The sequence below is a fragment of the Balearica regulorum genome, chromosome 20 (assembly GCF_011004875.1).
Source record: "Balearica regulorum gibbericeps isolate bBalReg1 chromosome 20, bBalReg1.pri, whole genome shotgun sequence".
Lineage (NCBI taxonomy): Eukaryota > Metazoa > Chordata > Aves > Gruiformes > Gruidae > Balearica > Balearica regulorum.
Genome location: NC_046203.1, coordinates 4757669 through 4782500, shown reverse-complemented (window position 1 = coordinate 4782500; position 24832 = coordinate 4757669). Strand labels below are relative to the sequence as shown.

At 40.0% G+C, this 24832-nt stretch overlaps 1 protein-coding gene across 2 annotated transcripts in view; it reads left to right on the top strand.

Moving 5' to 3' along the window:
• Window positions 1–24832, top strand: part of MAPKAP1 (MAPK associated protein 1) — a 105473-nt gene that overhangs the window by 30565 nt on the left and 50076 nt on the right. For both annotated transcript variants that reach the window (XM_075771960.1, XM_075771957.1), the window contains exons 5-6: window positions 14610–14782; window positions 20029–20205. In XM_075771960.1, the coding sequence (XP_075628075.1) occupies window positions 14610–14782; window positions 20029–20205 (350 nt within the window). The remainder of the gene's footprint in view (window positions 1–14609; window positions 14783–20028; window positions 20206–24832) is intronic.

The window sequence follows — 24832 nt, the reverse complement described above, 5'->3', positions numbered from 1 at the left end:
TATAATTGGGTGTCCCTTTCTATGGGCATTTGGTTACTTTTATAAATTTTCTGTAGCACTTTTTCTTTCCGTGAAACATTGCTGTGTTGTCTAGGTGTTCGTATTTTGGGGTTGGAGGTAAAGGAGAACTTGAAAATGACTTCTAAATGAAAGAACTTTCTATTGTATTTATCTGTCTAGAGGCAATAAATCTGTTTCAGCAGATTAAATACTGACTTCTTTATAAAACCCTGTTTTCTCAAACCTCTTATCAGCAGCACTTGGCAGTAATCACACCTAAGGAAACTTATAATTTTCCTCAAGGAGGTGACACTGACAGAATTAAAAATGAAGGAGCCCCCTGAAAAGCCAGTTCATTACAAATTAACAGTGGTCCTAGCAAAGCAGTGGGCTAAGGCGTGTCAAATAGTGATATGGATAAAGAAACCCAGCATTTTAAACTGTCAGAGCTCGGAGCATAGCTAGCCTTAGAACAAATTAATCACATATTGTCAACGCAAAGTTGCATCAAATTAACACATCGGATTCCAGCATATTAATGTGAGAATGCTTTCACCTGATTATTACTGCAAACCATTGCCACTCTCTGACTGCAAAGATATAATTAAATTGCTAAATAGAAAGTGCATATAATATCTCTGCATGCATTTAGGATGCATGAGCTGAAAAGATCACATCCTAGTAAGTGACAGTTTCTATTTGTAGGAAAACTTTACTTTTTTTTCCTCTCTTATTTACTTGGGAGTACTAGAGTATGAAATTAGAAAAGTTAGTAATGTTGTTTGCACTCCATACAACTTAGGTGAAATACTGGTTTAATTTAGCTGATTTGCTGTGCTGCATGTGAGTACGTAATTAGCTTCACTCTTCTCCAGACTTCTTTGGGGGCGAGGAGAGGGAAGAGGAGACCCTTTGGAGTTCTGAAAGACGAATATGAAAAATCAGATGTTAATACCTTACTAAAGATGCTGTTGATTAATCTTAGGTTGCTGGTCAATTTGTTTGAAATTAAACTGCACTCGAAATCTGTTGAGATCAGGCCGGGTTTAAATTGGATACAAGTTTATTACACGCGCTGTGGCTGTTGACAGGTCTGCTTGGGAATTTGATGCTTGCAGAACTCTGTCTTGATGTTGTGCGTTCATCACAAAGTGCTCAGTTGAGGTAATCTACTGATGGACAAAGGGCAGTGCTGTATGAAACCAAACACATTATTTAGTTACTCTTTGTGGAATACTTTAAGTAATAATAAAAAAGTAATCAGCTCAGAGTTTCCAACTCTTTGCTCTGCCCTTTCACATAACTCCAGGTGAAGAGCGATGCTCTCTGCGGTCACCCCACACCTTCTTTCTTGCCCGTCCTCTTCCAATTCTTCGCACGGCCTTCCTGTATTAATGTCTCATCCCTTCACTTGTGTGAACCATTATCAAAAAGATGATGTTTAAACTTGATTGTAAGTGACTTTTATAAAATGCTTTTCTCATCAAAGGTGCTTTTTACCTCAGCCATTTGTAAACTGGCATGCTCCTCTCTAAGGAGGGCCTGAGCATTGGAGAAATTTGGAAGTTGATGAAATGTATGAATAAAATAGTGTGGTGTGCTATAGTTAGTAAAGCTGCATGTCAGATGTTAAATTCTTCCCGTAGGAAGGGGAAAAAAAAAATCTTGTGCTGGATGTATTGAAAGCAGTGTTGTAAGAGACTAAAATTATTGTGTAATTCTAACAGGGCTGCATTGCTTCAAATTTGTCTCTGCATGGATAGCATTCCTGCTGCCATTCAATTTTAACGTCAGCACTGACAACAGAAAGTTTAAAACACCTTTTACATCTTTAAAGCATCATTTGTCAGGAACCATTTCTCTACACCCTGTTCACGTTTTGGGGCAGTTAAGCCTGAGCTGGGTGTTGGTTGCCTTACCTGGTAGTTCCCTGGATTTAAGATGTAAAAGGTGCACGTTAAGTGTAAGGTACAGGCCTTTGTTTTTGTGGGAGAAAGCGTAATTCTGCTTGAATATATTAATTTCAACAAAGGCCATGAGGCGCAGACCATCATGAGCACAACTGGGAGCTCATTACATGGTTCTGACCTTGCCCAGAGTCAGTAGAGGACCTGAGGATTTGACGGGAATTCTTCCGAAACATCCAAACTCTTTTTCTTAGCATGAAATCTTGCTAATTGAAAAGGAAGGAAACCGGCCGGTACAGGGAAACATACAGGAAAATTTTAATGAATGGCTGGTTTGGTTTGAATGCATTTAAATAAAAAGCGTTTCTTAGGCCATGGTCATTTAATGCAAGCTTAATTAGAATTCAAGAATTTTAAAGTAGTTCTTATAATGCACTTGTTAATCTTTTGGCTGAATCATATTGCATTTTATTCTGTCTAATTGATTTTTAGCAATTTACTAATGTCATTATCTTTCCCTTAATTACAGATCAAACCAAATGAAAAATGTATTCACAAGTTAAGGTTCTTAACAGCCAAAGAAATATGGATATGTTTTATTAGCAAATGTTTTTAATGTCTGCTATTTGCAGGAGGATTGGATATATACATTTAACAGACATGTTTCTTGTGAGAAAAAAGTCTGAGGGAGATAAGCATTTTTTTTAATTTCTCAGAGGGTAGTCTTTTAGACTGTGCCTTTATTCTGACCTTTGTACTTGAAATATAATTTTAAAACATTGACACTAATTACGGGGTAAGGACTCTTGCGGGTCTGTTCAAGCACCGTAATATCACTAGGCAAAGAATTCTGGTTTTGTAGTTAAACATTAAATATAAATGGAGTGGTAATTGTTTTATTCTTGTTTCCATTATAAATTTAGATTTTATCAAATTATTATTTATTTATTTAAGAAGTTATTAAATATTCCCCACTCAGAATTCGTAAAGGTTTTTTCCATGTAGGATTCCTTTATTTGCCTATCTGAAACGAATAGGAGAAAGAATCTCATTAGCTTGGCAATAGTAGTAAAGCTTTCATTCAAGATGGGGGTTTCTAAGAAGGTTTCTCAGCTCTCTGTGGAGATTGAATTTATTGCACGTGAGGCTGGTACGGGCCAAATTCCTGGGGAAAAAAAATGTTGAAAACCCTTGAGGTCACAAAGTGCTGTGAAGCCCTCGCGCGGTGCCTCGCCGTGTTTCAGGTGGTAGGAGCTCGGTGGTGTCACCTCTAGGAGAACAGGCGTTACCCCGCGTCTATTGAACCTCCTGAGCTGGCCCACCAGCGCGTTTCCACATGCAGTGTTTTAAGGGCCAAAGCTGCCTGAGGTTAAACTCTTCAATAGTCTTTCGCAAGGTTCTGCCTAAAGGACACACGGCTGCTGCAGTTGCGTAGGAGAGGTCCTTTTCTCAGACTGGCGCTTTGTGGTGTACCAGCACCTGCCTTCAGGAGCAGAGGTGTAACATTGGAGTTAAAAAGTCCTGGGCTTCTTTCCCCAGCAGTCTGGTCAGCTGGGATGCTGGTACAGTTTCCCTACCACACAGAGAATGCATTTATTTCTTTTTTTGAATAATGGCTTTAAATGGCATTTGGTTCAAAACGACCTCAGGCATGAACCCAGCCCTGACAGGCACCAACTGGAACACGGAAAGTTCCATCTCAACATGAGGAAAAGCTTCTTCACTCTGATGGTGACCAAGCACTGGGACAGGCTGCCCAGAGAGGTTGTGGAGCCTCTTTCTCTGGAGAGACTCAGATCCCGCCTGGAGACCATCCTGTGCAACCTGCTCTGGGTGATCCTGCTTTGGCAGGGGTTGGGCTGGATGATCTCCAGAGGTCCCTTCCACCCCTACTGCTCTGTGTGATCCTGTGGTCCTGTGCATGGCGTCAGCTGTGGTCGCACCCTGTGTCATACACTACCGACTCTTTTTAAAGGGGCACTTTGGAAGAGAAATGTAGCATTAGTGCTGAAAGACAGAAGTTATGAGTAGGAAGAGAGGTCTTTTCTGCATCCAGATAACAGTGTAAAGAAAATTTATTGAGATAGGGTATAATTATTGGAGAGAGATTTTAGCCACACTGGAGTTATTAGGCCAGTCTTCTGAAAAGTATCATGAGAATATTAATTCTGCAGAAAGCCGGGAGTCCAGGTTTTTTCTCAACTCAAAATCTGTCAGTCATTTGTATTGTTTCAGAATGTATATTATATGCTGTGTAAAATGTATTTATAAAAGTAATTTTGTGGGCACAATAATAGGGAAAATGGTACTTAATTAGAAAAATAACACAATTTCAGTGCACATTTATATGTAATATAATATTATATTCCAAAAGAAGTGGTATAAAATTTTCACAGCCAGTCAATTATTTTTGCAGTCATACTGCTAGTAAAAATAAGGAGACGAGTCGGCCATAGAAAATCTGTTAGGTTGCTATCAGTACAGTTAATTAACTTCAAATTTCTTGAAAGGGTAAATCCAAGGTCTGAGCTTCTGTTGCAGGTTTGAGGAATTTTTTAAATTTTTCTTTTAATTGCTCGGAAAGGGTAGAACGAAGTCTCAGGTCTTGCAATTCTTTATTCCATAGACTGAGATCGTGTTCCTCAGCTACCTCGCTCCTGGTTACCCTCTCGGTGCTGGGACGGCAGCACGTCCTCCGCCGGGCTCCCCGCAGCAGCTCCCCCGAGCCCCTCGTAGCCCCTTCACTCGCTGGATGTGCCAGACCCGAACCGCTGCCGCTGCTGCGAGGGGGCTGCGAGAGGGACTCGGGGGCGGCTTCGGCAGCGGGAAATCCAGCTTGGCAGTCGACCCCGGTATTGCAGAGTTGCCCCGTCTCCGAAGAGAAATCATCAAACTGAAGGAGACAGCTGAGACATCCCTCACTGAAGGGGCTTTAGTGTTTTTCTTGGAATTGGATTCAGTTCTTTTTGCAAGAAGAGCAAATAGTTTTATTTAACAGAGCACTATGGTGTTTCTTCTTTCATTAACATTTTTTGCAGTACAAAACTTTGACCATATTGCTGGAAGCACAACTGTTTAAATTTGGTTTGATTAAATGAATACACCTCCCTGACAAGAAGTATAACCAAGTCAAATTCTACATAATGTTTCTTGCTGTAATCCAGCCCTAGGATTATTTGTCACGACCACTTTCTCAAGGCTGCGCCTTTTAATCCCGTGACCTTTTGCACGTAATAACTAAGGTGCAGCAACGTGCAGATCAGCATCGTGGGCGCGAGCAGCTCCGCAGGTTGCAGCAGTCCGCAGTCAGGGTGCTCGGGCAGACCTGGGACCCGCAGCCAGCGCCTGCCCCTCACGGCGTGGGCACGGCGGGTCGGCGGTGCCCCGGCAGCTCCAGTGACGTCGCCGTGGGGCGCGACTTGTCCTTTGAGCCTGGCTGAATAATGCAAACATCTTCCCGAGAGTAAGGAAGCTCGGGCTGAAGGGGCACGTTCGGTGCCCGATGCTGCGAAAGCCGTCACCCGGCAGAGGAACTAACATCCCGTCTTCAGGAGCAGCCTGGCTGCTGCATCAGTTCCCGTCTCTCTGATGGTTTTTAAATTGAGGGGGAAGAAGCTGTTGTGATAGTGTCACTAAACACTGCAGAACATATTTCCATATAAAAACCTTCCTAGACAGGAAATTCCAGTTAATAATAATTTGGAGAAAAACCTGTAGTAAAACTTGAACATATTAACTAGTAAGAGTTTAATTTGAGCTCTGGGGGAAATGATCTATCTAGATAGGCACAGTAAAAATGATGAGATTTCAGGCAGGTTTTACAGATGATTTTCTCTTTCTTTTTAAGCATAATTGAGTCGTTTTAATGATAAGCCTAGCTTGGCTTCTTTGAATGGACTGCACGTAATTAGTTGTAGCTTCAACTTTGAAATGTTTTGACAGAAAATGTATCATTTAGCTGGTAAATTTTTTCTAGCATCTGCCTTTAATATTTGTTCATTTTCTGCAACATACAACTTTGCTACTTCAGGTCAAATTCCAGATAGAGCTCTGTTTTCTTTGTTATCTCGATTGTTTCCTTCAGGATGAGGGAGAATAATTACACAGAACATCTTTTCCAAGCAGCTGGAGTCAAATTCCAGCTGACTGCAGCACCTGTGAAGCCGGTACCTCTGCCTCGGGCTGCGCGGTGCCGTGCCAGCCGGGCTGCGTGGTGACGCCGCGCTCCGAAGCGCACAGGCTCGTCCTCGGAACGCTACTGCCCTTCTGCGAGCTTCAGCTGGCAATAGTGCCAGTGAATGCAAAGTGTCTGCTTTAGACTAATTAGAGGGATGATTTGTGAAACGCTGGCTATTTATTTAATTAATCACCAGCACAAAGCTATAAAACCCATATTTTAAAAATCCCTGTTAGTTTGCCATGTGGTTAATAGATTGTGGCACATTAAAAAGTGACACGGTGATGTATTAAAAATGTTCCACCTAAGGTTGGCTAATGTCCTCGAGGAACTTAAGCTGTCTGCTTTATGCAACAGAAGCATAGGATTAGAGGCTGATCTGTTTAAGGATTGAGTATTTCTGAAAACATTTATCTTTTGTATAGCATCTGTTCATTAAAATACATCGTGGCGTATTTCTTAACGTACAAATAATGTTTATGGTGTAGTTTTAATTATAAGGTTTTGTTGCATTTTGTTATTGCAAGGAATAACTCTATTCCTCAGTATTAAATTGTAATGTTTATTACTAAGTAAAATATAAATAATTCGCCTAAAGTAGGCCATTCCTTCTCTTCACTACATGGAAAGTAAGGGTAGTTGCATGTAAGGAATGTATTTTTGTTGCAGCTACAGCAATTGTATTTTGATAAATCTGAATATGTGTGTTCGTTCTTCAGCAGAACTATGGGAACTGTAGATGAGGGTTTCGTATCCGTGGTTAGCTCAGCGCCGTCGCCGTGAAGCCCAGCCCTCAGGGATGGCAGCTCCGGGTCCGGCAGCGGCTCTGGCAGGGCTGCAGCACCGTGCTGACCTGCTGCGCGGGAGGTCTGTCCGCCTGCGAAGGGCTGTTTGAGTGTGACGGCATTACAGCTGGACTGGGTCCCTTTGTCCCAAAACTGATCCCTGGGTCTCTTTGTCCCAGAACTGATCCCTGGTGACAGTCGGTGAGGCCGGGGTGCACCTGGGACGGACTCGGGTTTCTCCCTCCGTTCCAAACAAGATTTGTCAGAAAAATGTAGTAACAAGAAGTCATATTCATAGCACTTTCAGTAAAATAGTTCTTAATTTACAGTGAGTTGTATAAATGAATGCATGTTAATATGATTGAAATACGCTGTTAGAAGAATTATGTGTCTTATTCTTTGCTCAGGACTTACATAGTTTTATTAATTGTGGGCGTGAATGCTGAGAAGGAACAGGCAGTAATTTGGGATACTTGATTATGTGGTTAGATCTGTAAATCATAGTTTTGAGTTGCATATAAAAATTCGTTCAGGTAGAAGCGTTGGAAGGAAACTGTCCAGCTCTGGAGGTTATGTTTCTCAGCTGTGTGTTGTATAATTAACTGGTACATTAGGAGGGGGGCTGGAATAAAACATGAGTATGTTAATGCAGCCTGGAGCTGATGTTGTAGTGATCATTGCAATGCAGATAACGCATTTCTCATAACTGCTGCTGCCTACTGGAGCCTTTGAAACATCTGGACCTTTAATTGAAAAATAGTGTGGTGCTATACAAAGCAGACATGCTAAGTGAAGTCAACAATTTAGAATAAAAAATAATAGTGTGTTATTTACCTTGTAGTTAAATATTCATACTTTGTTATGCTTTGTATAACAGGAAATTACTGGGTTAAATTTTTATGAATAGTGACAGTGTGAATAAGATAAATTAAGTATTTAACAATGTTAATGGAATTTTACATTGTGATCTGCTGGCTCTGCAGCACGAGCTAGGGTGATGCAGAGGAGACTCCACTCCTCAGAAAGGAACAGCTTTGGACCTTCCTGGAGGACCGGGGGCACCGGCAGGTATGCCGGATGCAGCCTGATCACCCGCTGCCGAGTCCGTTATCCCCATGACCTCACTGGTGGTATTTTCCATAAATGAGCTAAGAATGACAAAGTATTCATATGGCTATAGGAATGAAAAATACCAGTATTGGCTTAACCACCTGATGACATAAATACCATTCTTATTTTGCCACAGCAGGGTATGGTACAGTGCGTTGGAGAATAGAAAGGATGGAACTACCCTGGATTTTCATACCAACACGAAGACTTAGTGTTACACCTCTGAATATTAATATAACATAACTGAACAGGCATTTTCTCCAGATCTGTTACAGTACTGTACAAATAGAATGAACAGACTATGTTATAAATATTTAACCATCACATTACATTAGATGCTGTTCTACTCACTGCACCAGAACCTACCAGTTGCAGCTACACGTGTGACTGCTGGGTGCTGTGGCTCTGGGATGCTGAGGCCGATAACGTGTTGTCATCCTGCCTTGCTGCCTGCGTGTTTGCTCTGAACCATACACCGGCAGAGCCATTATATTGCGCTACAGTACGAGGTTTGTGACACAAGCTTATTGAAAGCTTGTAAGATATTTGGTCATCTAAGCTTTAAAAAAAAAAAAAATTGTCTTTTGGATTTGGTTTTTTTTTTAGATGACCCTTCTTTTTCCACTCAGCCCATCAAAAGCTGTTTTGCTTATGAGTGAATGTAACTGACTTTTATTCGCACTTATTTTGGATGAAGAAATAATTGCTCTAATTTATTTTTTTTTTTAAGTCAAGAGCTTAGAAAAAGATGCTTTTCAATGGTTGTCTTAGAAAAATATAGTCCTTTGTATTGCCATAAACATCTGTGCTCTAATCTGTTAGAACTTTTGTTTGTGTTGTAAATGCTGAGTTAATACATTCCAATTTTTTCCACTTCATGTATTTTCTATATGGTTTTTAAATGCATATGTGAGTAAATTATGTTTAGGAGGTGATTGCTGGATCACATAGTACCCTGTCACCTAAACAAAAAAAACCATTTCACTGAGTTTCAAAGTGAGAAGAAATCATAGATTTGGAAAAGGATAAGCATTTGTTTCCATTTTGTGTAATGTTTAGCATTGTTTGCTGGGAGGTGAGTCAATGACTTGAATTAATTATAATTACTGAAGAGACATATACTGATTGAGCAAATAAAGTAGTAAGCTCATTCGTGCCAAGGCCATCTAATTAAATGCTAACTTTGGATAAGCTAGATGTGCATGAAAGATTAATTTTAAGATATTTTTATGACTCCCACTAAATAACGATTCAGTAAAATCTTTGCATTATATCATTAGAACATCTAATCTTAAAGTGATATAACATTTAGTCACAGAACTCTATTGTACAGGAAAATGCAGTAAATTATTATTGTTGAAAATTAATCACTTTTCTCTAAGAAATGTTTATGGATTTTGTTTTAATTTTCTACTGCGGTGTGCAGTGAAGCAAATCAGAAGTGAGAAGGATACCACGTACACATTTTTCTCAATGATTATTTCATCAGCATCCCTTTATGCAGGTACTTCAGAACTGTGTTTAGGGGTAAGGTGTCCTAGGGATGGACAGAACATGCCCAACTTCCTCTGTCATCTAGAAGAGTATTAGCGGCCCCACAATAACCTATTCAAGACATACATCATCTGGTATTGGAGGGAGGTATATATTTTCTCATGGACTTTGATTAAAAGTTGATTTTAAATCTTAGAAAGCCTTCTTGTGTTGAAAGAATTGATAGAGTTTAAATAGGGTTTTTTTTCTTTTTTAATTTAACATACTATGTTTATATTAAAGCACATTGATTTTATTAGAGAACATTATTTAGTGGTACGGATGTTTCTATAATTGTATGTAGCCAATGGAGATCATTCTGTATGCAGTTTTCCTGTCATAATTGTAGTAACCAGTCTCTGTATAATTAAACACCACAGCTTGCAAATTCAGTCCTAGAAAATCCATGAAAATTCATCATTTGAGTTTCCTGTCATATCCTTCCCTCATACTCTTGTATCTAGAAGTACCAGCAACATATGTACATGCTGTTGGTGCTACTTATGTTCTTGTAATTAGCCCGACTGCTGTTATTATATATCCCCAAATATTGCTGTGTTATTTTGTGACCATCTTCATTTTAGACGGCACGAGAAGCATGGCTTCACAGGAGCACTAGTCTTAGATACCAAGTTGTTCTTTCAGAAGAGATTTGTTTATTAATGGCAATAACTTTCCTAAGCTTAGTCGCTGTTTATTTCAAAGTGCATAAATATACATTCATCTGCTTAATTTAAATTATAAAAAATAGAAAGCAGAAAGTGTGTGAATTCAGCAGACTGTACTTTTCAGCAATGTCAAATAACGGACATAATTCTGTGCAGCTCTTGAAAAGCAGCAGAAAAGAATAGCTGTAATGTGCCAAAGAACTACGATGTGCCGACCACCGAGAATTCTGATGACAGAGTGAGAGAAAAGGGAAATATAAAAAAAAGTTTTGTTTATGTGCACACCACATTAGCAATAATTTGGGAAATAGTGGCCCTGTCCTTTACCCTTTCTGGCGCTGTGCAGTGTACACAGGATTGGTCTCCTCCAATGAGCTGCAGATGATGAAACATCATCTTTGCTTTGAGAGAGATAAAAATGCTATAGAAATAGCAAATGGAAATTTTCATAAGATCAGGCTGTAGGAGAACACTAGGTAGCCTTAAGAGAATCCATTAATAAAAATACTAAGAAAATTTTCTATGATTTATTGTATATTTTCTGTATATCGAGTTACTCCTTGCTTCCTTAAAGGATTAGTGGAATATAACATTTCTAACAATAAAAGCTTAATGGAATCAGATTTGTGATTTCCTAGAAAATTAACGAGATATTTTGTCAATTTTATTCCAGACTTCATTTGTCAGAATATACAGTGTCCAGTGACAAGCTAAAAGAATTTTTTGACAAATTAACTATGCCACAGGTGACAGATCAGGAAAATGTTAATTTAACAGCCCCTTTATGCTTCCCAGATTTATTGGAGGCTATTAAGGAAACTCCAAATGGTAAGGCCCCTGGCCCTGAATAGATTTTCCATTGAATTTTATACAGGATCTATTAATAAAGTTTGATGCTGCCTTTTTGAATATAGGTAATTGTACTTTATCTTCTGGGTCTCCTCAGCATTTACAGTTGGAATACAATTTTTAGTTGGGAGAAAAAAGTAATTATGCTTCCAGTAGTGTCTGTAATCTGGTTCTGAATGATTTCTCCTGAAGAAGTGACTAAAACACCATATAAAGCCCCCAAGTTATTACAAGTTGAGTCCAGCGTGGCTAGCACGTTGACTCGTGGCCACCGAGACTAATAATTGGATCTCTTTTATTCAGTCCCACCACCTACAAATCCGTCCCTGATGCGCTTTGCCCAGGTAAGTAATTGAGCTCTCTGGGACTTCCTACACAATGTTTGGCAGGATCAGGCTAAGGATATGAATTCATCCCGTCCTGTAGACAGGTACCTGATGGTTTGGATTTCCAGTACTGGTTGAGAACAAATATCATCAATTTGCAATAAACACAACAGAGATCTCCTCCAGACCCCTTTGATGTGGTGATTGATCAGTCTAAGCCTTGACCCCCGTGTTTATAGGCCGTGCCGATGTTTCCTGCCTAACGTGATGACTGTTCGCAGTACTAACAGAAAGTTTAATCACCTTCCAGATCTCAGGTTTCAGCCTCTGTAATATCTTATGGCAATCAATTAGTTTTAAGCACTTTTAATTGATAAAAATATTTCACTTTTTTAAAGATCTTGAGTGTAACAATGATGCTTTTGAGGCATTTCCCAGTGCTGCTGCTGGTATTGCTCCCCTTGCTCCAAGAGCAGTTGGAATCCTAACTCGTGTACAGATTAAGTCACCTTTCATCTTGATGTTCATGCTGAGTGTTTGTGAGTAAGAGAAGAAGGATGCCAGTAATGCAGGGAGCTTGGACAAGCAAGGTGGGAAGAATAGACTGAGGGAGGTAGAGGCGATTTAGAGATGGGGAAGAACCAAGAAAAGTTTATTTATGAAACAACAAACCCAAAGCAACAGCACAGTGGTGGGGCAAACAGTAAAGAAGCGCTGCTAGAGGTAGTACAAGGAAAGTTACCATCTTATCTGTGATAGCTGCAAGATCAGAGTCCCTGGGACGTGTTTATTTTATAAATACATGTGTTTATTGGATTATGAGCTTATAAAACAGTCTGTGCTTGTAGTAGTGGCTAATGGAATAATGTGGTCTTTTTGGTTATTAGTTACAGTTTGTGGCATGTTTGTCCATTCTCTGGTTTTGTGCCATGTATATCAGTGGTAACCTTGGCATCGACTCTCACATCTCGTTGTCAATTTTTCTTGGATTTTCCATTATCAGGACCAAGCGTTACTTAGGATTCTGCCATCCTTGGATTTAAATATGCAACTAACGTAGCGTGCCAAGGAGTCACATTGATTTCCTTGATAACTATTTACTCGTTCAAAGGCAAATGTAGTTGAAACAACAGGTCTCCAGTTCTGGCTGGTATCTCCAGTCATGACCACAACAGCCCTGCGCGTGTTCCCCCGGCTGGTGTCTGCACCTGGGCAAAGGCAGGGATGGACTTTGAGCCTGGTGGTTCATTACCTGGTACCAGCTTAATTCCCCTTAAAAATAAGTCCTGTAAGTAGGAAAGCAAGAAGAGAAAGCAAGAGAGACAGATAGACCCTTATTTTTTTAGCAGTTGTAGTTCTGTTGTGTCATGATTTCCTTGGAGAGGTATGTTGTGAGTATGGGTAGTATCTCGGAGAATCCCAGGCACGCCAGCTCATCCAGAAGCTTGTTAAGCCATCGCCATCCAAACAAGGGGATGGAATGTCCCATATTCTCTTACAAACACAACATTTCCTTTTAAAATGAGTAAAAGTAATTTCTTCTTATCTTAAAAACATGGGAAGAGGAGGTTTCTGCACTATGAAAATGCTTTCTTAAAAAACAAGTTTATTATGTGTGGATGGATTTTAGTAATACTTTTAGCTATGCTAGTATGAATAACTTTAATCTCTAAATTCCTATTATTTCTCTAATTTATAATCACTCTGAAGAATCAAATGGTTTTTAACAATACATTGAAATTAGCACATGGCATTTAACTCCCTGTTTTATACTCTCATCATAGATTTATGGTGTTGAATCCTTTTATTCTGTTACTTAGAATTGCGAGTGATTAATTCGAATAATACTTTCTTCTCTCAAGACCCATATATATAGAGAGATAGCGATATATAGTTACGCGGGGGTGCTTTTGAAGAGAGGATCAGGATATACAATCTTTTGTCTCTTTAAAAGATTACTGGTTTAAAAATGCAGCCCTACCCGCAGTAGATGAAACATTTTTTTCTTGTAATGCAAACTTTATAGATCTTTCTGTTGCTGTGTATTTTATGTTTTATTTAATTGTTAATCTCCACAGTGCCAAATAGATTTTTTTTTTTAATACAGTAAGTTCCAATACAAACAATATTAGTTAATCCTTCTTGTTTGTCTTCAAATAGTTCAAGATAGTTTAATGGCTCAGTTGAATGCGTGATTTTGTTCTTCTCTTGGCAAACCAAGGTCAAGCCTAAGGTTTATTTTTAAACATTGTCTTAACCTCCGTGTATGATCACCATTCATTTTTGCCACAGTTCTCTGCTGAGGTTGTGTTACCTGGTTTGATTTCCCTGGGAGGAGCAGGCTGCGGTGTGCAAATGCTGGCTGTGACCCATGCTCTGAGCTCTCTCTGGTTGTTGGCATCTCTAAGATTCAAGTCTAGGTCTCGCTGGTTCGTGTCTGTAGACCAGTGCCAGCTGCGGTGTAGGCTCTTCTTTTTCCTCCTCTCTGGGAACGTGCTGGCCAGGCTCCGCTCTCCCCTTCTGTGCGTGCTGAGAGTTTTCCTGCGTTTTATCCCACTGCGCGTCCAGGCGTGGGGACAGAGCGGGATGAGGGGATGCGGGGAATCCCAGGCCAAAGCTGGAGGGAACCGTGACCATTGCAAAGCAAGTAGCGTTGGCAGCCTGGCGTGTGCCAGAACTAGAGGAACCGGTGATGCAACAGGCTGCTCGGATACTGCCGCAGGAGGTGCCTCGCCTGTGCCCAGGCACCAGAGCGGAGTGCTAGCTGTAGGCTCGGTGAGTTGGTAGTTCTGCACGTGAGGGAGGTGAGCTCCTCAAGTAGTGGGAAAGAACTACAGAAGAGAGCAGAAGTGTAGAAACAAGGGGAATGCTGGTACTAAATGCTGATGGAAAAATGGTTTTGAAGTTTTAAGTAGGCTTGTCAGTTCTCTCTTCCCGTCATCCCACCTTTTTAATATTTGTTTTTTGGGATTTTTGGTTGGGGTTTTTTTTTTTTTGCTCCTGCAAGATCTTGCAGTGAAGTTCAGACTTTTTATGGAAATCTGTGAAATTGTTGCCAAATATTTCATATCATTTTTACAGAAACATTAAACAGCAGTGAAAGAATTGGAATTTTAAACGTTCAAGCTTCTTCCAATTTTAAGTCATAGCAGTGTATTTTAATCTTTCTACTGAAAAGAATTCCATCTGCACCAGATTTTGTATTAGCTCTGTCATACTTTTATACATTCTAATGAAATATATTTTCTCGACAGGGTCATGTTGGTACAACGGCAACCAAAAAAATTGATGTCTACCTCCCACTGCACACAAGCCAAGACAAACTGCAGCCCATGACAGTTGTGACGATAGCAAATGCCAAGGTGCATGACCTGATTGGACTAATATGCTGGCAATATACAAATGAGGGACGGGAACCAAAACTGAAGTAATGTTCTTTCTTTACTACCTCTTGATCTCTAATTTTCTCCTCTGCAGCCGTTTTGCATAATGAAATGGATTTCCGTGTCAATGTTTTTATAGATAAATCTTAGAGAAACCACCTACACATTTATCAGTATTTCCTTTTGAACAGTACACATGCATCTATATCCATTTCTTTTTCAATTAAACTACCAGGTACTGTATAATGATAAGCATATGAAACCATGGATCTGTAAATGAATCATAATTTCAAAACTCTCTATGTAAAAATAATATAAATCTTATCTCTTTTGGTGTAACAGTGACATTTTTTATTTTATGTCCCATCTATTTTTTTGGTAGTGTTCTTAATGACTGAGATCACAAGGATGTCAAATAAAATCCAGAACTCATCTGTAACTCCCTCTCATCTGTTCCGAGAGAAGGTACCCAGATTCCGACTGTTTTGCCTGCACGGTACCAGTTCCTCCTACAGGCTAATGGAGAGGAGTCGCTGTGCTGGGTGACAGGGTGTCTTGGAAGTACCGATAGCGTTCTCCTGAAACCGTAGAGTAGATGTTAGCCATAGTGAGTCTGCCTGAAAACAAGTCAGAATTCTGCAGAGAACTTCAGCATTATCACTTACTTGCTTTCTGCTGTCATTTTGCTGACATAATGACTTTAATTCATTACACACTTGTTAAAATAGTTCTGGTTTTCAAACAATTGACAGGTAAGAGGCTGAAGGTGCTTTTCTTTCTAGGTTATCATCCTGGAGATGGCACTAAATTAAAGGTATGCAAATAAGGATCCTGAAAACAAAATAAATACCAGCTTTCTTCAAAATTGTGAATGAAATTGCATTCTTTAACTCAAAAACCTCTGTCATGCAGTACTTTATAATTTCTACAAGACTTTGACCTCAGTCACATTGGCTCTTTGCTGTAAAGAGCAGCATCTCTCTTGTCCTCAGAAATTTTAGCTTCAATTAATCGATGGATTTTTCAGTACCTTTGGTAATTGTTGCTTACGTCTTCATCGGGGAAGAGTTCTGCCCCTAAGATTTCTGTGACTACATAAGGGATTGCATTTGCTGTGCTGGAGAACTAGTGCTGTTTAGTAAGAGCCATTACTCTATCATGGTAGGTGACATAAGGTATAGAAACCAGGTAGTTCAGAGCCACTCCTCTGAGCAACTTTGGGTTTAAAACAGCTCTATAAAATACTTCTGCTTTTAGTGGCTCATAGAACATAAAATAAGAGCTTAAAATAGTTTATTATGGAGTTGTTAGTAAAAGATACTAGCGGGTGACTTTTCTGGTGCGGAGAAGGTTAATAGTTTTGTTTGGTTTTCTCTATAGCAGCCAATTTTCACTTTTTTTGTTGTTCCTGGAATATTTGCTGAATGGGGTTTTTGATACTGAATTTTAGAGTTTGTTCTTGCAGCATTTTTCAGAAGTGTTTGAGGACTCAGTAGTCTTCTGTCCTGTTGTAGCACAGTTGTACGTGGCAAAGAGGGGTGCTGAGAGGTCGCTTGAACTGCCCTTGTTTAGGATTAGCTGATTTCTGCTTAGTCCATACAGGACAACCCAGAAAAGCAGCCCCTCTTGAAATAGTTTCATGGATATTGTTGCCTTGGATATAGAATTTCCCTTAGCTCTTCCCAGCAAACATATGAGATGTTTCAGAGGTTAAACACTTCAGTTTTATTTGTCATTTTTTTACACTGGCAAAGAAATATGAAACTATTTGCAGATGGTGCCATTTCATTTGCTGTTATTAATTTCTGTTCGTTATATCCTAAGTTCAAAAAAGTGTCCTTTGTGTACGATTAGCTTATTTTTTAACGAGTAAGACACCACTAATGTCAGTCTTTGGACACATGTATATTTTTCAGGAGCACGGCACTCCTCAAATGGAACAATGCCCGTGAGTAGAGGTATTCCATGAAACATCATTGCCCACGGCAAAAGTCAGCGGTGGGAGGAAATGAATTTCACTGTCTGCCTTGAAGGATAAGATGTTATGATGTGTCAAAGAGTGATCGTGACCAAGGAGGCTGTCTAATGTAATCAAATCTCAGGACAGAAATAATAACGTAAAAAATGGAGGCATGCGTTCCCAAGAACAGTCAAGCAGCAGCAACTGAGAATCTGGGTACTCGTGCTTGGAGGAAGGGGCAGAGTCTCGATACAACAAGAAGTTTGTTTTCTTGTGTAGTTCTTAATTATTTCTCACATCTCCATCATCTTTTTCTAGCATTGCTGACTGCCTGTCCTGTAGCAGGGATTGATTTAACTGTAGACTAATTCTCCTCATTCCCAGATGAGGAAAGAGCTTGTGTAGGTTGCACATTCTACATGTGCTATTTGTTCCTGATTTAGTCAGTTTAGAGCAGAACAAGAACAAATCGGGATCGTTGTGACACTGCACTAAAATACATATAGAGAATGCTTCAAACCTGATATACAAGGCATGCAGAAAGACAAATATACCTACTAGTAACACAATTTGAGAATAATGAGGAGGTTGTAGACTTTGTAATTAAGAGAAACAACCCCTCTGTCTTTAGGAAAAGGGTATATTACTCCAAATTCTTTTTCCATAAAAGGTAGATGTAAGAGTCTGAAATAAGTGAGTGCTAGCTGAAAGCTTTGAGAACGTTTTGTATTCAGTTAGGCTGCCTTTTTTATTATAATTATATTTGTCTTTATTTGGTGTCTTGATATGAGGAACCACTGACAGTGTTAGCAGCCCTGTTCCTGGCCTCTTACACATGAACTGTGGTCATACCCCACTGGACCATTCTCTTGCCAACCCCTGACAGATGTGCTGTATTGATTCCGCCTGCAAAAAGTAAACAAAATCCCTTCCTAGGAATAAATTAATAGTGCGATGCAAAATTCAAATAAACTTCCTATTTTTAGAAGCTAAGAATGCTGTTACATCTGGCAGTTGTACTTAACTTTTATATTCTGTCCAAAGCAAACTCGAATTCTCAAGATTTTGCACCTTGTCATTTGAAGCCTAAAGTTCTGGGCTTTGATCTCATCCTGGTGGAGGCTCAAAATGCAGAGCAGTATTCCCCGTTGGACTTGGTCTTTCAGGAGATTGTGACTTAATCTGTGTTAATGTTCAGGAACCCACTCCATGTTTGCAGACTTTTGTAACCCCTTTAATGGATGGGATTTAACCGACATTGTGTATTTTCAGTATAATTGGTGGAAGATAAGTTGTTGTCTCCACCACCTTTTTCTGGCACTTGGATTGCTTTGAGACGGCACTGAATGTGTTCTCTTGCCTGCATGTCTATACGTTCCTCTGGCTTTAATGAGAATTATGCAAACGCATCAAGTACCAAATGAAAATGTTAACTTTATACAGAGCTTTAAGCACACAGCAGGCTGCGCAGTGAAGAATTCTGTCAAGCGAATGGGTTAGCACATCAGCAGCGTACGGCACAGACCGCAGCCGGGGGAAGGCAGATGTGGGGTGGCTGTTCAGGCTGGGAAGTCCCGTGGTGTGGGGTGGCTGTTGAGTTACGTCGAACTGGACAGAAGGAGCATGCAGGGCTGTGCTCGTGTCTGTAGTTCTAGAAATCTAAATAGAATCAGAGAAGGGCCCGGAAATCATGCCAGGCATTTCTCACTACATAAGCAGGATCAGCTGTATCTCTGTTACTCGCAGCCTTTTTGTTTAGCTTGTTCCTAAAGAGACTGGCACCCATGCAAACCGCGCGGGCTGTGGGGCAGGCTGTGGGGCAGGCTGTGGGGCAGGCTTTCTCTGGTCGCCCGGGCCCTGGGGCAGTAGGAATTCTCTTCCCAGCGCTAACTTTCAGCCGCTTCCCTAAAAGTTACTGAAGCTCTTGAAGAAGTTAAAAATGAATTCTGCAGCAATGTTCCCATTCTTCATAACAGTCTGGAGACTCATGAAGGTTTCTTTAATAGTGTTGCAGAGTTTTCAAAATTCATAGTCACAAACATTGCTGGATTACCTTTTCGTTAGCAAATTTACAGCTTACGTTATTAGTAATGCATCATTGTTACCTGGTTTATATAATAAATGTCTTAGTTGTGACAAGGTGCGTATAGATCACCTGGACTAAGCACTCTCAATAAAGCACAGTTGCAACCAAAGGTTTGTGAATTAATTGAGAAAATTGCAAATCAGGTAGTCAGCGAAATAATTCATTGTCACATCCAATCAATAAACTTTGTAAATCAACTCATTTAATTCAAAAAATGATCTATATAGATCAAGCGACCAATTAAACAATTAGCATACACTTTGCAATTAATTAATTTAAGCATCAATCATGCAATTAAAACTCCAAATTTAAACTGCAGAGTTTAGAAACACACTGCCACGTGAACATTCAAGCTATACTTCATGGCTGCGGAAAATGCCCAAATGCTGATGCATTTACAATAAGAAAGAATACTTATTTTCAGCTCAATAATTTAAATATAAGCATTTGAAATAGGTTTTAATATTAGGAAAATATGATTAATACTCTGGTATATATAGATAGTTATTTCCCTATGGGCTTTTGTTTGTGGAAAGAAAGAGGCTTCGATTTTTTTTCATATTCACAATGTATCTGTTTAAAACTTTGTGTTATTTAGTTCTGCTTGTTACTCTATATTCATTTTTAACTGTTTTAGTGATTGGACTTCTTAGATATTTAGAAAAGGTAGCTTTTCCACTCGTCGTGGCTACTGTGTTGAACAGATTTTTTACTTTTCCTGTAGTTTATTACACAGTTTGTCTGCCCGAGAGCCTTCTCAGCTTTTCAAGCCTACATTCAGTAAAGCTTTCCCCAGTTGCTTGATCTATGAAGAAATAGATAGACATTGCTTGTTTGTCTTTAATTCTGAAATGTAATGGCCATATAAATAAATAAATGTTCACAAATGGAGAAATATTGCTTCCAGCTTCGTGAAGCCATGAAACTTTCATGGACTTTGGTGTGTGTTGATCACTGTCAGTCTTTGCTCGCAGTTCAGTCAACGATGAAGTAAGGACTCGCTGCTTTACTCTGAGGTTTTGGGGTTTTTTCTATTACCACATGGTTATGGTAGTGAGATACGTTGGGGCTTTGTTGGGACATATTTATATACATGCCATCAGGGGCTTTTAAGTATATGACTCCTGCAATAGGCGTGTCTGCTGGTTTGTTTTCTGCAGCATTTAGCAAGCAGCATTGATCGGCTGAACGGAATCTGTTGTCTGGCTTCCCTCCTGAATGAATGCGTTTTGTCTTTGTTTCAGCGACAACGTCAATGCCTACTGTCTCCATATTGCTGAGGATGACGGTGAGGTCGACACAGATTTTCCACCCTTGGACTCCAACGAGCCCATTCACAAGTTTGGCTTCAGCACTTTGGCGCTGGTTGAAAAGTACTCTTCTCCCGGCCTGGCAGCAAAACAGTCGCTCTTTGTTCGCATGTGAGTATGGGTGCTAACTTTCTCAGTCACTGGGAAACATCTGTGTGTCCATGCCACCTCCGCATCTTTTTTCTCCTCTACTTTTCTTCATCTGAATTTAGTGAAATTCAGGGGTGCACGTATTCACAGGTCTCTGCAGACGATGCCCTGGTCTGGGGTCTGTCCCAGGCAGGTAGAAAAGTAAATGCTGCTGGCAGAATGCGGTGAGCCCATCGTTGCGGGTCTGAGACTGCAGGGAAGAAAATATGCCATTCTGCATGTGATCCGTGGGGATCCGTGCACCCGCTAGTAAATATTTGGAATTTACACAAAGTCTGAGCTCTTAATCTTCATTTTGCTCCAGCCATGCTGCTTATTTATGAAACATATGTTCTGAATACTAAATGAAATAATGTATATAATAGCTTCAGAGAGTTAAAATTGTAAAGTCGTTCATGTTGGATATCCAGAGCCGTTTTCAACAGGTATTAAGAATTGATCTGGCTAGTGACTTTTTAGTTATTTGGGGAAAATGTATTGAATTTTAGCAGGAGAAAAAAAAAAGGTGTGCTCATGGTATTTGGGCATTCCACATGAGGGACTTCAAAATCTTCTTTCAAAGCCTGACAGACAAAGTAGTAAGTTTGCATTTTAAGACTGAAGAGCAAGTAATTTTAAACACAAATAGTTGTAGCGTGTGTTAATAACAATGCAGTGATTGGCAGGTGAGCAGTAAATGAGCCTGTGAGTTAGAACAGGACCAAACGTGCCACTCTAGCGTCCAGAAGAATTTGCAGAGGAAGACCCCATCCACCACTGAAACCCAAAGTTGTCTGGTTTGTAGCTCAAGAAGAATTTGCTATGTCATTATCAGGGAATTAGGGTTTGAGTATATGTTTGATTTCCTGGCTATTGGACATTTTTTAAAATGTATAAAGGATTACTTACATTTCATAACCATACAGCTGCTTTCGGTTTTGAATAATCAGACATTGAAAAAAATGTCTGAGCTATTTAATTACATTTTGACATTCTTTACTGTGGACTGTATTGGTTAGAGACGTTCTAAAGCGTCCTACTGAAAGAAATTTTCAGAAATCCCACGTGTATTTCCCAAAAGCCCATTCACTTCATTCCACTGCATTAGGTCATTGGAAAATAAAATATTCTGTCAACAGTATTTACAAATAGGTTATTCAAGGTAAATGCACCCGTCTGTGCTGAACTGGGTGCAGTCGTGAGGAAGCTGATAAGGGAGGAGAGGAAGCAGTCCCGCTAGTGGCGTTACGAGGTCCGGATCTGGTTTGTGCAGCTCACGGTCACACCGTGGAGCCAGGCAACCAACGCTTCATCTGTGGAACTGCAGAATATTTAGTTCCTTCCACCTGACTGAAGAACGCTGTGTGGTTTATCTGAAAGAGGGAGTATCTCTCTCACCTGCATGCATTTCTCTGGAGTCATGGATTGCCATGAATTTGATTTTTTAAATTTTATGATTCTATGATTGTTTTATCTTCAAGATAATCCTGCATTATCAGTATCCCCAGAAAAATTCCAGCAGGTATACAGAAAATTCTAATTCCATGCAGTCAAAAAGGATCACGAGTGTTTGTTGCAGGTAGGCCAGTTAAGCCTGTATCATTAGAAGATGCTAAATTGTTGATGATTTCTCATCTAGAAAAAGTCCCCTTTCTTTCTCAGCTGCCTCCTACCTACATCCCCATTGCCTGTACTCAGTGCAGAAATAGGGGTTAGTATTTAAATGCAGTGAACGTACGAGGTCTCAGATTTTGGACATTAGCTTGGAGGAGGTAGAACCAGCGTTCCTGTGTGGAGCCCCGAGGCCTCAGCAGCATCCCGGCCTGGCCAGCCGTTCTCTGACTGGTGCTTGTAGCAGGATGAAGGTCCAGCTGCAAATCCTGCAAAAGAAATGTCAAATCTTTTGCGTTGACATAATCCATGCTCACGTGAGGACCTTACTTCTAACTTGGGACATCCTGCTGATTAGAAATAGGACAACTGCATCACAAAACTTAGTGCTTTCCAGAGAGGATTTTTTTTTTCTGTGTCCACATGTTAATTTGAAATTGCTTGTACTTCCTGTGTAAATAGTTATTCATAAATAGTTAGATTTAAATTAGAATTTTTAATGCGTCCCCTGGAATAGAGAATTATACGATCATCACTTTATCAAAAGATTGTTGCTACTCTGAGTTTAAATGTGCATGCTGTCTTATTTCTGTAGGAATTTGTTGTAAATTCTACATCATCTTCCTTCCCTGTCATCCTACTAGTGCACGTAATTGTGTTTTTTATATTTTGCATCTCTCTTTTTTTTTTCTCCTCGTGCTGAAGTATTGCAGCTGCTGCCGTGTCAGGCTTGTGACTTGTAATGTTTATTAATATTGAATCACTGTTGAAAAAAGTTGATGCTTCTGAGAAGCTTCATGATGAAGCGTGGTGGTTTATTTCAGATCTCACCCGTCCTGCATTTTGGATATACGTTCAGATGTTGTGCAGTTACCGAGCTGACGGTTATGGAACCTCGCCGGGGACCCTGTTTCAGCAGGACATGTTTGAGCAGAAACAGTTTGCAGAACTTTATACACTTAAACTCCTGCCAAGGCAAACTCTTAGCCACTTGAGTTAGTTATAAATATCCAGTGGCGGTGGTTGGAAGTAGCCCACAGTGCATTTTATATTCTGAGCTGAATGTGAATGTCGTTGTGGCTATATAGAGTAGTAAATAATTGAGTTTGATTAGGGAGAGGGACCTCATTATCCCCCCACCTGTGCCCAGCTGGTAGGGGAGGGTCGAAATGAAGCCATTAGCTGTCTCTCTTACTGGCATCTCAAAGAGCTCAAATACATCTGTGTCTTATTTTCTTTTCTGGCACAATCAGTCGAGCAAGCTAAGCAGGCATGACCGAATTTGGCAAGTTCCAAGGACTCTGGCAAAGTTACACAAGGAGAAGACGGAGGGCAGTCATTCTGGCTTCTAACTGCCCATTAGTCTAGCGAGTTATGTTTTTGGAAAATGTCTGTTGTGGAAAGCAGTACTTTGTCCAATGTCAAACATGGCATTCGCAAACAGCCCCTTTGATGTCGGGTGTGATTTGTCAGGAGGAGTCAAACAAAGCGCTGCATTCATGTAAATGCAGGCTTCTTCAGATGATGAAGTAATACCTGAAAGACTCTGAACGAAGGTAGCTTAAAATAAATCTGTACTATCATTAGGGCTTTTTCCCTTGGAAATTTTATTATCACAACTTGACATACTTGATCTAATGGTGTTTCTAGGAGTTGCAGCTCAGCTGCCAGTTGGCACACAGATGAAATTTGGCATGCAGTTCCTCTGCTCTGTAGCACTTTTTTTCCTGTTTTGATATTATGTTTAAATTGCTTTGACTATTATACGTGCCTTTTTCAAAGCAGCACCTCTGCTATACTGGATAGATTAAGGTTTCAGACATTTTTAAAATACCAGGCTTTCATTGTACATATACAAATTCAGTTCAAAGCTTTGAAATGTGCTTTTTTACTTAGATTTCAGAAGCACTCCCCAAAAGGGTAATCTACAAAGTATATTTCAGAGTATTCATAAAATGCAATTGAAGAAAGTTAATGTAGGCGCCAAAGTTGAGGGCTCACGGCGTAGTGAGTAGGGAGGGGTAGGACCATGAGAAAGGAATCAGGCTTGTTAGATGTCTAATGATAGTAGTGTCAGAATCGAGCCAGTTAAACTCAGGAGCGCACAGAGTTATCCAGGACCAACCTGAGACGCACAAAAGCAAGATCATTGAGGCTCAGAATAAAAATCGTGGCCGGCATAGTTATTCTGGTTCATAGCGTTTGTGCACTTTATCTTAAAAATTACCCAGCTTAAGTTGAGTGCGTTGCATCAACTGGGATTTTTAGTCTTAACTTTGACTTTGTGCTGACCAAGTGGAAATTGTTATTAGTCATTCACAGACACTTTCAACCATGCCAGCGATTTTTTGCATCAAGCTCTAAGTGCTATAAATTCCACTTCAGTATTTAATTAAAAAAAAAAAAAGGAAAAATTTAAATTTTTATTTTTTTTCAAAAAAAGGTCCAGATCGCAAAGACAGCTTTTGGAAAAGTTTGTTTCTCATTAAGAACAGAATGTCCTTTAAGTGTCGGGGTTTTATTTTGTCACACGAACGGAGCCTGTGGCGAAGACGCTGCTTGTTTCTGAGCTGCCTCTGAGCACCTTCCCCCCTGGCAGCACCCCGGCGTCAGCCCGCCGGAGCTCTCGCCTCTTGTGTTGTTTTCTTTTTCCTCTCCTGAACCTTGCCACCCTGGCTCCAGTGCTGAGGCTGTAAAAGAAGATGGAAAGCCAAGTTACCGCAGAATGATCACTATCATTAACATTCACGGGTGGTTCACTTATCATTCCTGACTGCACAGACATGGCAGCCGTTATGAAACGTCCACAGGTGTAGCACGATGATACATATTACATTGTGCCACAATGGATTTATGTATTCTGTAACAAAAGAAAAGTGTAATGAAAAAATACAGAAGGTAATCCTTTATTCCTCCACTGCACAATTTATCAGTAGTGCCTGTGGATGATAAGTGCCAGGGATTTCCTTTGCTTGATTTAACCTTGTCACCCAGGTAT